The 16,055-nt window shown below is 38.1% G+C and overlaps 1 protein-coding gene across 7 annotated transcripts in view; it reads right to left on the bottom strand.

Annotated features, from left to right (window-relative positions):
- Positions 1 to 16,055, bottom strand: part of DCLK1 (doublecortin like kinase 1) — a 253,897-nt gene that overhangs the window by 110,339 nt on the left and 127,503 nt on the right. For all 7 annotated transcript variants that reach the window (XM_075709376.1, XM_075709381.1, XM_075709387.1 and 4 more), the window contains exon 3: positions 13,974 to 14,073. In XM_075709376.1, coding sequence (XP_075565491.1) covers positions 13,974 to 14,073 — 100 coding nt within the window. The remainder of the gene's footprint in view (positions 1 to 13,973; positions 14,074 to 16,055) is intronic.

The following is a 16,055-nucleotide window of genomic DNA, read 5'->3' as shown; positions in this document are numbered from 1 at the left end:
AAACCTCATGTTCTCCACAAATCCTTGGGACACTTGAGATGATGGAAAACTTTTTAGCACAGTCCTGGAGTCCAGAGACACAGTAACTGATAAGACTTTCAGCACCAGAGCTCATGAATAACCATGGTTCCTGTGTAAAGGATCTGCTGATACATCAACTGTTTAATCACTTTATGAAACTTTCAACCCTGACATTAACTGACAAAGGCTTTGCACCTTCCAAAGCTACTTCACTCTTCAGATCAGTTATCAAACACAAGTGCAACGCAGCAAGAATTGTATGTCTTTTAATAAGACCACATGCTACCAGTGCCCAAAAGTTCTGAAATTTAAATGCAAACTACATCTTTCAACCTGACCTGGACTCTAGAAACTCTAGGCATAAATGGGGAGATGAAGAATAAGGTATATATTTAAATACCATAAGGTAGAAAAGGAATAACAGCATACTATTTGTATTAGGTTTGGAGTCTTTTTATTTTCTGTTGTCAATGCTTGGGCACAAGTTTCTTCAAATTACCTGTAAAAGATTTTTGGACTATCTGTACAACACTAGCTCATAAGGAAATCCTTCTTTGCAATGTTAATGTCCCAGCGAGTTGTAAGAACATTTAAGTAACTGCTGTGACATTCCTGTTGGACAAGATGTGATTATGTAATGTGAACCATGGTCATTCTTAAGTCATTTAAAAATTACAGTTTTCTACTCCTTTTTTTTGGCAACAGAAATTACTTAAAATGGGATATAGGCTCACAAAAGACTGCTAACAAAGCAGACTCACAGAGAAACAAGAAATATAGGGGTAGATCATGAAACTCTAGAAAAATTTTAAGAACTTAGAGAAAAATATTTATTTCACATAGCATGAGGGAAATTGTTTAATCAGTTTTAAAAGGAAAAGTAACCCTAAATTCTGTCACTCAGACGCTATCACTAAAAAAACAGGCATCGTACTAACCGAAGATCACTGTTTACTTTATCTATGTGAAATGACTACGTTAAAGTTCATTGATGATGAGAACAAAGATACCTATAAATACAAAACTGAAAGTACTGGAGTGATTAAGCAGCTACGCCTATTGCATTTTGGTTTATGGATGCAACTTGAGAAAGGATGAAGCCTCCTGGAACTGGATTGTCATTTCCAAAGTTTAAGGTTCCTTCACTCTTGAAGTGTATTCATTGATGCAAAACAGGCTCCCAAGACTGGGGTTTGCCTGGGTGACAAAGTGACATGGGATGTGGCTGTGTCAGTCAACGGGGACAGCACGAGCGAGCAAGACCACCTGCAATGGTGCCTCATTCCATTACCTGGCAATTAGGGCACTAGCTTAAACAGATTACAGTTAAGGTTTAATGTCTATGTATGTTTGCTTATAAATGATGGTGGATACAGACACTGCAAACTATCCTAGGAAGGAGGGAGGTGAATGGAAGTGCTTTTTCTCCCTGATATATATCCTTACTTACTAGACTGTAGACACATGCTCCTTCTTGCTTCCTACCTCTTCAGTTTCATGAATCTCGCATTCCTGCAGGCAAAATATCAGGACACTTGTTTTGGAGGCGGAAAATGTGAACCAGTGCCAGTAAGAATCAGACTATTTTAGCCTACCGGGAAGTAATTGGTTTTGGTACCCAATATAGCTCAATCAATGTGTAGGGTTTTAGGCTCATTATAGACTTGCCCATGACAAGAATATCAGGTATCTTTGGAACCCTGTCAGAAATGTTGGCTATTCTGTGCTACCTTGCTATGTACCTACAATACTTACTATGAAACTACTGGCATGTTTACTTTGCATTTGTTGCAGGTTTTCCTCTCATCTTGTCCTTTACCAAACATCATCCATCCATCCATTTAAAACAGTGTTATATCACGGGCCGGGGGGGCGGGGTGGAGCTGTAGGCTCTTTTCACACCATTCCTCTGTCCTCACTATGGAAAGCTGTATCCAAATCTAGCCCAATTCACCAATCACACACTTCCCTAAAGAATGCAATTATTCCAAATTCAGACCTGTGTAACTAGTCTGAATTTGGTTTGGGTTGTCAGGAACATGTAAGTAGGTGTAGATTCCTTGTAATGGGTAGGAAAAGGAGATGAAACTTTCAAAACATTGTTGAAAAAAATAGAGAAGGAATTATAACAACCATATTTTCATTCCATTTAAACACAAGCTGTTATGTAAGTGTCCACTGCAGTAGGTTTGGTTTTAAAGAAAGTTAAACTGGCACATACTGGCTCTCTTGCGGCAAATAAAGTTATTTAACATACCTCAAGGAATTCCGAATATTACAGACTTATTTTTTTTTTTTAGTTACTGCCTCAAACCTGCCTGTAATAAGAGTATTGAGTTAGTAGGCAGCAATTTTTAAAGAAGAAAACCATAAAGTGATGTTGTCTGAAGAAATAAAACCACCTGGTATTCTAATGGCTATTTTAAATAACAACATTGCTTGGCATGCCTGTAACAAAAAGAATGCCTACAGTGTCACATAATAATGATTTTGAATTTTTTTATCAAATTTTCCTACACACAAGAAAAAATATTGGGCTGCGACATAAGAGAAATATCAAATCAACCAGAGCCTAAGGAGTCTACAAATGGATACAGGAAAAAAGGCAAAACTGGAGATTCAGGCAAACTACAATACAGAGCTCCTCAACTGTGTGTTTTTACAGACAAAATGCTCATGCACCAAACAATTAAGTACAGCACTCTTACTAAAGCAAAACGCTTTTATATGCCGACATTAAATCAACATTCACACCTGGACACACATGCCTCACACATTGAGCTGTGCTGCAGGGTGGGCAACAAAACCCGCCTGCCATCTATAGGCACACACAATTGCCAGCCCACCCACATTTTTGCCTCTTCTACCTCCACAATGGTACCGCTGCCTTCAGCTGCAGTGGACTTACCGCAACATTGCTTTACCTATCAACAAAAAACCAAGAAATTAGCTTCCTAAGTTAAAAAACATCAAGGACTCCAGGACTGTCTCCAATTTAAAAATCCCTAGGCAGCTTTTGCCTCTAATATTAATGGGTTCTCCTTGAATGCTGTCTGGTTCAGGCAATTAAATTTTGCTATAATTATTTAGATAAAACTAAAGTAAACAGGCTGAGTCATCCTGGCAATAGGCTAACAGTGGGATATCTGGAAAACGTGGCTTTACTAAGAACATCTGCTAACACCACAACACTTATTGAGGTGCGTAAAGTCCCAGTGATTTTTTTTTTTCTTCTGAAAAAGTTTAAATAATTGCAGATTGAAAATGCATGTTAGGCTGGAAATAGCCCATGAAACCATCTTTCATTCTGCATGTCACAGCATACTTCAGAGATTGTTCAGAGGAGTTTGAAGTTTACAGATGAGTTTGTTCATAAGGTTGATGTCCTATCTGAAAACTCAAAGAGCCTATTTTTATTGAGTATGGGAAATCAGATCAGTAAAGAAATGACAGACAAGCTTTCCTAATATCAGTTTCTTTTGCTTTACAGGAAGGTGCATAGCATTAAATTCTGTTACTATCTTAATAGCATATACAAACTTATTTTTTCCTCAACAGTGACAGGTCGTACTTGCACAACACGAGGCATTTTGCAACTGACTTAGCGTCCGCATTCTTCTCTGGGACAGTAATTTTCATTTCTCCAAAGATTCTGATTAGACAGCGTGCTCTTCTCCCATTATATATTTAACTTTTTCTGAATACAGAGGCCAAAATATTGAAATAGTAGATCTGTCATTATTACACTGTATCATGACTTCAGTTCATGGTGGTTGGTTTGTTTGGTTTTTTTAATCTCCTCATCTGGCTACAACCTTTATCTAACTTAATTTCTTTTGCAAGGTCAAAATCAGCTAATTTTGGCAAATGTGACTACGTGAACATTTTCATGTCTAGGTTTTGTTATAAACTTCTTTACTGACCAATTATTTTTAGGTTTTCCATTTCCTGCCAGTTGAGTTTGGATCCTTACCAATATATTTTGGACAGATGCAAACCTAAGACAGGTTTTAGGTTGCTTTTTGGTTTAAATTCCAAACCTCCTCCAACATTCAAGTCCCCAAACTCTTAAGTCCAACGGACTTCATTCACTATTTCTCTGGATTTTTCGATTCTCTCTTAATATAAAAAAAAACAAACTTAATTGCTGGACTGGTTTAGTTTTCTTTAATCTTCTATTCAACATAAATGAAATCAACATATGATTACAACATCTAATGCTCTAAGACAGCTCTGTTGTAATATCATTATTATTAACAGTACTAAATCTAAATGGAATAAATGTTCCCAGTTAGCTTTAGCATATTTTGTCTCTAATCTGCATCTAGGAAGTTTAAAGCTTCTCATAATTTGTTAGTAGCTCTCCTGCTGGTAAAAACTACACAGCTGTCTGCACCCAGTCTGAGCTGTGATCCCAGTAGATTCCCAGCAGAATCCTAGGAGAACGGTCCTCCCCAAAGTGATTTTAAAAAAATAAATCCTGTTTTATTTATGTAGGTTTGTCTTTAATATTAAATGCTTACATATGAATTTAAGAATTCTATTTTTAATTACAATTTCAAGTAATTTATCTGATCCCAAAGTTAGGCTCCCTGGTGTGTATTCCCCACAGTTCCCCAATTTATTTTTTTAAGTAGAAAACAATATAACCTATCTTCCACCCCTGCAGTACAGCAACTGCTATGCAAAAATCAGTCTATTCCATTTTCTCAAGTCACCTGTTCTGTAGACATTAATATGTGTTTTCAAAACAGAAAGAGCACGTAAAGTTAAAGACAGAAATAATTTATAGAGCTTCATCAGATTTGTTCTCCTGCAGGATTTTTTTCTCCCTGAACGTGGTGTCTTCATCAGAAGCTGCCTCGCTCTGGAAGTTGTCTTCTCATTTCTGCTAGACAATCTTCGCAGTTCTAAGTAGCTGCTAAAAATTTCTCTTTCCTATTCCAGAGTAACAGGAAAAACTAAGCAACTTCAATTTCTTTCTCTTCTAACCACCTTCCACTCTATTAGGAATAATTAACAATCTTCCAAAACCTTTCCTTGACCCAGGTCCTTCAGTTAAAAGAATGAGATCTCAGGTTAGCTCCCCTCTTGCTTCAATAATTTTAAGTCCCTAGAAGACTTTCTTCCAAATGAAAAAAAGCAAGTGTTACAATTCCTCTAGAACAAAATTTAAAAAAAGCTCTGACTGAATAATAAAAGAATCAAAATCAGAGCTCCATGACCTACCACCTACGGGTGTTCAATTCCATGGCAACATGAGACTTCCTAATGATTACTCAGCCTTAGATTACTTTATGCATAATATTAGCATCCAGTCCTCCTGCAGGGAGCTATGCTATGAAAAAAGTTTATTCAAAGGTAACTCTTCACAGAAGCAACTGAACCATCAGGTAACAATTTTGAGTTTTTCAATGGGAAATTTCTGGAGGTCGCATTTTGAAAATAACAGCACTGAACCACTATTGCAGCACATATTGTGAACGATCAGTTTTGTGGTGCAGACCAGCAGAGCCACTATAGAGAGGTCTTTGACTGGCTGTATTTACAGGACAGTAAAACCTTTTATACTTTATATATTTGTGTCTGTATACACAGCATCTCATTAAATATGTATGAGTACATAAATATGCATACCTATCACTAATGTACTCCGTTTCTGATTTTACCACTTTGAAATACTATCCAGATTGTTTTTGATTCTCTCTCAGCTGCTGTACTGCGGTTTGTGTTTGATAAGAGGTTTTTTTTTTAAAAAGGCCTTTAATGAATATTAAGGATGAATACATTTTCCTCATATGCCTTCAGAAAGTTTCTGCCTTCTACAAGCTAATAAACTCTGGATTTTGAATAATTATTCTCTTTTCAAAAGATTTTGCCAGTATAAGAGAATCTGTGGACAGCTCTGGCATTAAGTGCGCACGCGCTTACTCAAGACATGACAAAACTCCAGGTACAGGGCCTGTATCTAGTATGAGAAGTAGAAAATTATAATGGTCAATTTAACAAGCCAGTCCAATTTTATTGATGATGAGTAGAGTCTAATCTCAATACAAAATCTCTCTGATACAACCATATTACCCAACAAACAGGCAGGTCTCCAGGGCACATCCTAATACAGTTTAGCAGACGGCACACTTTGTTCAGGTTCTCAAACTGAATAATGAAGCACTGACGCTACAAGAACTACTCATCTCAAAGCTGTCTCATACAAACTCGTAATAACTGGAGAAAATGGGACTGTGTTGCTCACCCAAAGGATCTCCTGCAATAGGACTACAGGGTACATCTTTTCAGAAATAGATCAGACTGTAAAAGTTTCTAGCATTGGAAAGGATCTGCAAACTGTGCAAAATACAAATACAAATATACTTGCCAAGATTACCAACACTGTACACTCCATTTCACCAAGCTAATTAACAAGATGAGGAAAAGTACAAAGACAAACATATGGGAAAGGGGATTTCTAAATATCTCTGATGTTAAAGTCCTCTACGCTTGTCACCAAACTACTTAACAGACTCGATGGAGAGGGTTATAATATATGGCTACTATCTACTGCTTCCATCATCACCGGAACCAGAAAAGTAAAAGATAAAGTCTCTCCTAAAAAGCACTCAAAGGAAGCTGATATTTTGGAAGCGACCATCTTCTGAGGATACAGACTTGGAACATTCAAGCTCAAAACTCACTTTGGTCTAGAATGGAGTATTATACAAACTGCAGACTAGGCTCAAATGCTGTAAAATAAAGCAACTTCCATGAAACAAGAGTTCCCTGCTCACTGCAGGGGGGTCGGGCTAGATGACCTCTAAAGGTCCCGTCTAATCCAAAGCATTCTATGATTCTATATGAGACAGTCAAATTAGGAACTCAAGTGCCACAATCTACCCTGTTACGTCTACCAAATTTCTGTGTTACTTCCCGAGAACGGAAAGCTTGTTTATAAAACTGGTTATAAAAATTGGAATTGTGCTCTTTGCCTTTGGATATACAACTGAGATGTCCACAGTTTGTGAAACTAGCTTAAAATGTGTTGTAAGAAAAATCTTTTCTCCTGAACCAATCTGATTAATCTAAACATTCCTCTGGCAAGATCCAGTTTGAGAAATTACAACACAAAAATAAAATGAAAGAGCAAAAATATCAAGCTATACAAAACCAATAAACACATTCTGTCCACCCTGGTACTAACTACATGTTAACACTACCTGTTATGAATAAAGCCTCCTGTATATTAAGATAATACTGATGATGTTTAGTAACAATTTTTCTTTTATTTAAAACAAGCTGAAGTTGTATGTTATAAATTCCAAATAAAAATGCAATTTAATTAATATGCACATATTATTGAGACATGCTTGATATTTTTGGACCCAAAGTTTTTAGTACATTTATATCCAAAATCAACTTTACCATGGAAAAATGCTGAAGGAATATGCACATTCAAAACCCCTTATGCAAATGAAGTGGGAATTTCCACCAGTTCTAATTTATTGGATGGCGTTTCATTCATGCTATTTTTAACAGACATCAGAGAAAGAAAATACTGCAGAAAACATATTGAAGAACATTTGGTTCAATGAGCAGAGTGAATTAGCATCAACTGCAGTCGTACTGTTTGGCTAGTTTCAATGAGGGACTGTTTTATAATTTTAAGTGATCACAGGTTTTCCTGGTTATACACATAGGCAACTTTTTCATAGCAACATTGATGAAAAGTGTTAACTATGCAAATATACGTGCATGCATGGTGAAGAGGTGGGGAAAGGGAAAGAAGAGAGAGGCACTTCAGTGTAAATCTGGACTGGAAAGTACATACGTGATATTCTTGAAAGCTCTAATGTCTTTATTCATGTCTATAAAACTGCCAGCCAGGCAGAACAAAGATTTACAATTTAAGTGACCAAACTTTCACTGCTAGAGATGCTGAGGCAGAAAGGTGAGAAGCAATGTCTCAAATAAGTAGACCTGTGAGACAGAGTAGAGAATATTCAAAGCAAATAGCTTGCAGACAACAGATAAAGAAATGGGCTTAGGTAATCAAGAACGTATCTGTAAAAAAGCCAAATACTAAAAGAGAAATCCTGCGCAGGAAAAAACTGAAGTTCTGCGAATGCATTTTTCATGTGAACAGCTCATTCGACTCTAGCATTACTACGGATTTTATTTAATGAATGCCACATGATGTTATATTAACAGCCACCTGATGATCATGCTAACAGCCTGTTCTTAACATTTAACTGCAGATCAGCATTCTCATTTTAAGAGTTTAACACAACAGAAACAAGTGAGTCACTCGCATGCTACCACACAGCCGAGTACTTCCATGCAGCCAGAGCTGAGCCTGGCACATGGGCCGAGGGAGGGAGGTACTTCCAGCACAGCTGGACGCAGGTGGTCTCAGTGACGGCATATTCCCATCGGTTTTGATAAAGTTGTGAAACTGTCATGCTGCTGGATAAGAGAGAGATACCGTTAACGTCCCTACTTTGAGGAAGGGAACAAGGACAAGCAGCGGCATACCAAACAGGAGGGAGCAGAGGGTACTGTGAAAGTGTCTAAGGCATGATGAGATGGTGGAGATGAAACTGGAGATCTTGGACTAGGAAAATAAAGGGGGCACGGGATGCAAATCCACAGGAAAAACAGCTTCTTTCCTTCTGCCCTTTCTGAACCATTAGCCTAAATGGTACACACAGCCAGAAGACTGGTCCCTCCTGCCTTCGTTCGTTTCTGCCTCGTACACAGAGTATCTGTCTCCAAGGCCCAGCAGTTGTTGACATTTGAAAATATCACACTGCACTGGAACACTTTATATTTATGCCTCTGTTGAAAGCAAAGTTATATCTCAAAGTCCCCAGAACCCACCATTACTTTCCAATTGCCAAAGCACGAGTTTTTGATGAGGGCAGGGTAAGTCAGCCAGCATGCTCTCCACTCCTAAGTCCAGCCAAAAGCTGCTTAACACATCAGTGTCTGTCCTATAAATCAGGGTAGACGAGGACTATAACTGATTTCCCCTTCCTCCCTCTTTTAGGAAGGACAGAGTAATCGAGGTTACAGAAACCTGACAGTTATTAACACGGATAAATATGATACTCCTGACCTTAACCGCACTTACTGAATCAGATGTGTGTGCATGCCTCCATGTGCACACACACGTGTGCGGACGCCACAGGACTCAGATTTTCCTGGCAAGTTGTCTGCTGCTGGCAAGATGAAACAGTAACACTGCTGGCACAGAGATGCCGAGCTGAGGACTAACACAGGCCAGCAAAGTCAAAGTGAAATTAGGTTTCAAAGATTCCAGTCTTAATTTTCCCCTAGAAGAGAGTCATTCTCGTCATTGTTTCCATAACAGTAATATGCGCTCTTCACAAGCGATCTGCAGTTGTTTCCACATCTAGACATTCTATGTTGGTTACGCTCTGCTTGAAGGCAGACACTGCCTTTGTTCAACCAAGATTGCAGCCTTTTTACATGATGCGTCTCAGTATGTGATGAAGTCTGTCATACTTAGGACTGTGTGCCTCTTAAGCTTCCAAAGAACTCAGCCAACATTAACTAAACATAAAAAATAACTTAATTCTAAAAAATTTAAGTCTGATACTGCCAGCCTCAAGAACTCTTGTATTTTACAGTGCTAAGAAAGAAATATCCATATAAGCCAAGGAAATGTTCTCATTTAGGGCCAATCCCATGAGTTATTTACATTGCCAAACACTACTTAGGTGCCTTAAATAATAGCTGATTGCAAATATTTTTGTGAGTGTGGCCCTTAAACCCTAATCTCTGCCAACAAGCAGCTGAGGGCTATAGAAAGCTATCCTCTGACTTCTTCTCTTCTTTGAAAACTAAACCACCGTTGGCTAAAGAAAACCTGGGATATCTGGGAAAGTATCCAGAACTGCAAGCTAACAATGCCTGAAGCCAGCCACTGCCATATTCTATGCTGAGGAATTTTTCTTCTTACAAGCTGGCTGATGTAATGTGTGCTTCATTAATATAATGCTTTTGTGCTTACGTTTCCCACAAAAACTTTCTATGAAAATAGCATCACCACTGATGCTTGACAAACAAGGAGTATTTATTTCTTAATTTTATGGTCATTCCCATGCATCTTCATGTCCCATCTGCAGTTCTCTTGATGGAAGTGTGTGTGGCTATTCTATCTACCAATTAGGTCAGATACGGAGATGATTGCCAGGAATTACAATGGGGGTGGTATCTACTGATTTTGTATTTCATGCGATAAACTGTGTGCTTAATATGAAAACCATCTGTACATCAAGGAAGAGAGAAGAAACTGCAATGTATAGTGCCGACTGCTTGTCTTGCTCTTTGATGGTTCCCTAATTAACTGACTTTTCTTAACTGATTGCCAGGGGGATATGCAATGTCCCTTCCTGAAAGACATAAAACAGAGAAGGGAGATGATACAAAGAAGGAGCACACTCCCTCTTTCAAGGACAGGTTTGAGCCTGAAGTCAAAACAATGAAAGGCTGAACTAATTGTTCAGCCTAAAGAAGAGAAAATTGATGAGGCTCATGGCAGTCCACAGATTTTTCAAAGAGAAAGGAATCATCTGCTTCCCATGTTCACAGTAGATAAGAAAAGGAGCAATGGGCTTCATTTATAGCAAGGGAATCTGGGGTAAGATAGCTGAAAAACAGTGAGGAGAGTTTACCGCTGGCACAGAATGTCTTAGGAGGTTACAGATTCCTCCTCATCAGAGGTTTTAAAGGGACACATTAGACAAGTATGTCAGAAATGAAACAGGGAATGTTAATCCCACACTTAGACAGGGAGATTGATTCACTTGACTTCTAGACTGTTTTTTCTAAATTTCTGATTCTATGGCTTTTAGAAGGTGTTATCCTGTGCTAGGAGCAAGCCATGGGAGCAAGACAAGGAAAGATGACTAGAAATAATGTAGACTGATGAGTCTTTAGACTTTTCTTTTCTGATGGGGTGGAATTAATCTCATCCTAAAAGTTTTTTCAACAACTTTAAAGAAATACAATGTAGATAAGAACAGCTAAATCAGGCACATAGATCCCTTTACAAAAGCATTCAGACATTTCTGGAGCACAATTCACATAGAATCATAGAATCATTTAGGTTGGAAAAGACCTTTAAGATCAGGTCCAACTGTAAACCTAGCACTGCCAAGTCCACCACTAAACCATGTCCCTAGGTGCCACATCTACACGTCTTTAAAAACCTCCAGGGATGGGGACTCAACCACTTCCCAGGGCAGCCTGTTCCAGTGCTTGATAACCTTCATGAACTGTTCTAAACATCCACTGAACCAATCAATCATCTACCATCTACCTTGTAAATACGTCTAAGATTTATTCACTGGGAAAGAAACCTACTGGGACTGGCTCAGTTGCAGGTACCTGCTCTCTTGATACCTAGTGTTAGCTAAAATGAATCCCAGTACAGGTGATTGTTTTCCAATCCCAGAAACATTGTCTCTTGCTCGCCTCTAGTATCGGCAGTTCTGAATCCAGACCACAGAACAAGGGCATTCTTCCTCCCATAAGTAATTCCCAAAAGCCCAGAGCCCTGATTGTTTAAGGATTTATTCTCTCCACTTTTCTTTCCCACCTTCAAATTTTGCTTTTCTTTACTTCTTAAGCTGCAACACCTTAACTGTTGTTCTCATCATCTGACTGAAACTGGGAAACGCTGGAGGGATGTAGTGACAGAGACTAGCACAGTGTTGCTTCAAGCTGCTTTCCAGGGAAGCAGAGACAGGCTTTCCAAGCCTTGCACAGTTGGACAGCACTTACTGATAATTTTAATATTCTTAGATTAACTATGCGGAACACACAGACACACAGTGTGATCACACAAACTTCAAGCTTTTTGCCAAGCAAAACAAGCTAAAAGCTCAGTTGTCTTTTAATTCTCTCTCCAAATCTTGCTCTTACCTCACACAAGGCTAACTAGATTATCAGTTGGTACATCAGCTATTAATGGCAAGCAACCTAAACAAGTTTTCTGATACCAAACTTCCCCAAAAATAGAGAGCAAAGTTGATGTACACTTCACACAGGAATTAGAGACATAGTCTGGTGTCTGATTTTCTGTTCTTTCTTTGCTCCTGTAGTCAGAACAGTCAATGTTCACTTAATCTTTACCTAGTAGAAAAGCAAACATCACAACAAATTGGTAAATTTGTATTTTCAGCCTAGATTTTAAGCTTTTTATTTTTTTCAGCTCAGCATAATATGGTTTTAAGTACCAATGTTCCAGAGAAAGACAGTGCTTACTCAAAGAGATGATGATATGTCAGACAAATAAAGACTAGGCAGAGTCAAGCTATGTCTGTACTTTGACACGAGACCTCCAAAAAAGAGCTATGTACTTCAAAAAGGGATTTAGACAAATCTGTTGTAAGCACTTCTCCCTGGTCAGCTCTGGAAAAGCTGCCACAGGATTCAGTCAGAAGACACCGGGCAGCCACCAGTGTCATCTTTCAGATAAGAGACACAAATGAATCCAGATTATACAGTCATCTACCTGGCTCTCCTCTCATTAAAGGCAAGGACAGCTGTGCTGGCCACATTGCCACCTGGGAAACTCCCCTGCTGCCCAAATGTGTCCCCCTTACTTTTCTAATTCCTGTCCTAAAGATGGCTAAAGTTACTTTTCCATGGTTAGTACATTTTGCCTTAGAGGCAACTACAGCAATTTCATTATTGTAAAGAGCAAATCTGGTGCACGATTTGATTTTTATTTCCATATTATAAAGGTCCTCTAGAGGAAGGCAGAATGTGTACTTGCTTCTGTCTGCGCCTGATACAAAATGTCATTCTCTTGCCCGGTAGCAAAGATACCTCCTTTTCCAGACTCATCCTTCAGCTCACAACGTAAGGTCCGTGCAAGCTGGCTTCTTCTGCTCCTACACAAGCTAATGGAGCATTCGTCTGGATCCACGGAAACCAAGAAGCCTTCCCGTTCCACAGGTTAGTCAGGGAAATACAACTGCACCATCTTTCATTCTGAATGTATATTTGCATCAAAAACAGTGATGAAGTGGTGAAGTTAAACAAGCACACACATGAGGACTATGAAGTAGTTACTACTGTAACAAATTATTTTCTGACTGATTTTTCAAGTCAGCTGTTCTTTGAGACCTTTGATATTTTGAAAAAAGATGAGAGGAGTTGATACCAATGGATTACAAACATACCCTGGACTGAATGAGAGTGCAGGGCGAATACAATCTTTGCTGGGTCTTGCTCTACACAAAAATAAACTCAATTTAAGTGCTAGCTCTTTTTTTTTTTTTTTCCCAAACGCACAAAGCTTTTTTTTTTTTTTCTCCTTACTACTGTGGTTCCTAAGCTAGAAATACTCTTTGTAACAATAAATCAAACATACATTTTCCTTAGAGAATTATGTACATTGATTACATTATTGTATTAGTCGGTCTCTGAGAAAACAGAGAACTCCCTGAATTTTCTCAAATTGCTTTGTCTGCATTTGCTGATTATATTTATCTTCCATACAGAATTGTATCTATCTTCCTTTATCATACTACCTGTGAAGCATTATCTAAATCTCAATTGTAAGAACTGTGGGGTTGAAAGAATGTGATAAAGAAGCAGAACAAATTCAAAGAGACAATAAAGACAAAACGCTAAGAAAGAGACCTTGCAAAATAGGGATTCCGCCAAACACATTACTCTTTCCTACGGCATATGAAATTCAGGCTGAAGTAAAGTTTTATGCTGCACAGGGAGATACGTTTCCCTTGGCAGCTTTACTGTTGCTTTCAGTTACCTCTTATTTTCAGTATTCAGAATTTAAAGAATAAAAATATTTATCCTCTTTCTGAAATCAATTTAGGTGATACAGTTTTGGCTTAATTAGCATGATATGGGAACCTGCCCTCTACTTTTGTTGTAAACATTTTAAAAATACATCTTCTTACCACTTTCATCCAGCAAGAAATCATCCTGGTAACGGAACTTTTCTGGTCCACATGCAATAAAAATGTCATCATCGCCAAAGAAATCCTGAAGGCACATCACCTGCAAGCAAAAAGCAAAGGAAGGCATTGTATGAAATAGCTCATCATCAGAATTGTAAGAACAATAAATCCCTCCTTGTCTCTATCTGCATGAAAACTCTTCACTTTTAATGGAATCAACAGGGTTTCATCTCCAGATAAATTTCAAAGCTGTGCTCTGACCATCTGTTACAAGGGAGAAACACTTTTATGGACGCTGCAGGAACAGAGAGATAAGACAAAAAGCTATAACTGTCACATTTATTACATGATGCATCAATGGGGTATGAGGTAAATGCCTTTTGTTTACGCACAAGGTACCATTCAGCAGTTAGTGGATAATTAATTTGGTTTTGAGCCTACATTTCTATCTGCCATGAAACGAGGTTACAGCTTTGTATGAAGAATTAAATGTAGCTAATTCAGCAAAATCTCCCATACAGGGAATGAAACTCATATGGGTGAACTGAGTCTCCATCACACACCCTTCATCTTCACCAGCAGAGTCAACGTGAAACCTCTTCGAAGGCACCAAGCTGAACAGTCAGGTGAGCTGAGAATGATTCTGCTGGTACTGAGTAAAAGAGTAATTCTTTTCTAGTCCCAAATATGAACAGTCAGGATGAAATTGGTGTAGTTTTATGTCTATACATGAGATTTCCTTAGAACAGCTTTTAGTTCAAAGGCACTTCTTAACAGTTTAGTGTTTCAACTTACATGATTATTCTTACTAATGTTCTTAAAGAAAAATCAGTAACTTTCCAAAAACCTGACTTCAGGCTTATTGATCCAGTTTTGACAAATTTTAAAAACAAATTAGGTATCAGATTACCTTTAAAAAAACAAAGACATTTGGTAAATAATATTATAAGCTCTGTTCCTCCTTCACATTTTCAAGAAGATTTCAAAAGGCTACGTTTACTTATTTTTTTACATAATGTTTTGTAAATAAATAGTGCACTAATGTTTGAACAGGATAATTTCACAAATAGAATTTCAAGTCAACAGCACACAGACAGGAAAGTAGCACATAAAGAATTTCTAAAAATTGACAGAAGAGTGGAGAACAGCCCAGCTGAACCAGACTACTTCCCTCATAAAAAGCCGGGGGGGGGCGGGGGGGGGAAGTCAGCATTTAAAGCCTACAAAAACACAAGTGAAAGAATTAGCTAATGAGATTACACAGACTTTGCCATAAAAACAAGCACCCCCCAAACCTGCAGGGACTGGTGTCTTGGGGTTATAAAATTGGTATCATGCTTCCCGGAAACATGTCTGAGGGCTTTGGCCTCTGCAACAGTTACGAGACTCGATGCTAGAAAAATTTAAAGGAAATAAAATAGTGGTACATGTCTTGACTTGTTTGCAGATTAAGGTTTGTCATTAAAACTATTTTAAAGGTAGATGAAACTAGCTGAAATAAATACCCCAAAGGAAACAAAGGTACTCCCAAAATCACCCTTTCCTTAAGTAATGCACATAATTTTAAATTCAGGTCCACTACAACCTTATTCTTATCAACATTGTCATCTTAACACCACACAGTACATGAACACCAACATCAAAAATGTAAATATTTGATGGAGCTTTTTACCATGTTCCTACTCAGTTTATGTTCTATTAGTGTATCAGCCTCAGCAACCTTTATATAAACTCATTTACTTCCCATCTTTTTTTTTGTCCATGAGACATATCCTGCCTATTTTCCCACCCCATACTCCCACCAACCTTCAAACATCTCTTCCCTTCAGTCAAGTTCCTCTGAAAATGCCACCTCTCCCAAGTTTGCCACACTTCTGCGGAGTGATAACCTTTACATTTGTGTTTATACTAAGCAGAGTATTAGAACTGAACGAATAATAACCAACCCTAGGCACAAAGTTGAGCTATTTTGACAACAAGAACGAACGAAAATTAAATTCATATTTGAATAAAAAAATTGTATGCATTTAATAAAATGCAAAAAAGCTTGGCTCAGCCGAGTTAAGAGGGTTTCATTCAAAC

Source organism: Pelecanus crispus, chromosome 1 (assembly GCF_030463565.1).
Source record: "Pelecanus crispus isolate bPelCri1 chromosome 1, bPelCri1.pri, whole genome shotgun sequence".
NCBI lineage: Eukaryota > Metazoa > Chordata > Aves > Pelecaniformes > Pelecanidae > Pelecanus > Pelecanus crispus.
The sequence above is the reverse complement of the archived record's forward strand: the minus strand, read 5'-3'. Positions and strand labels throughout refer to the sequence as shown.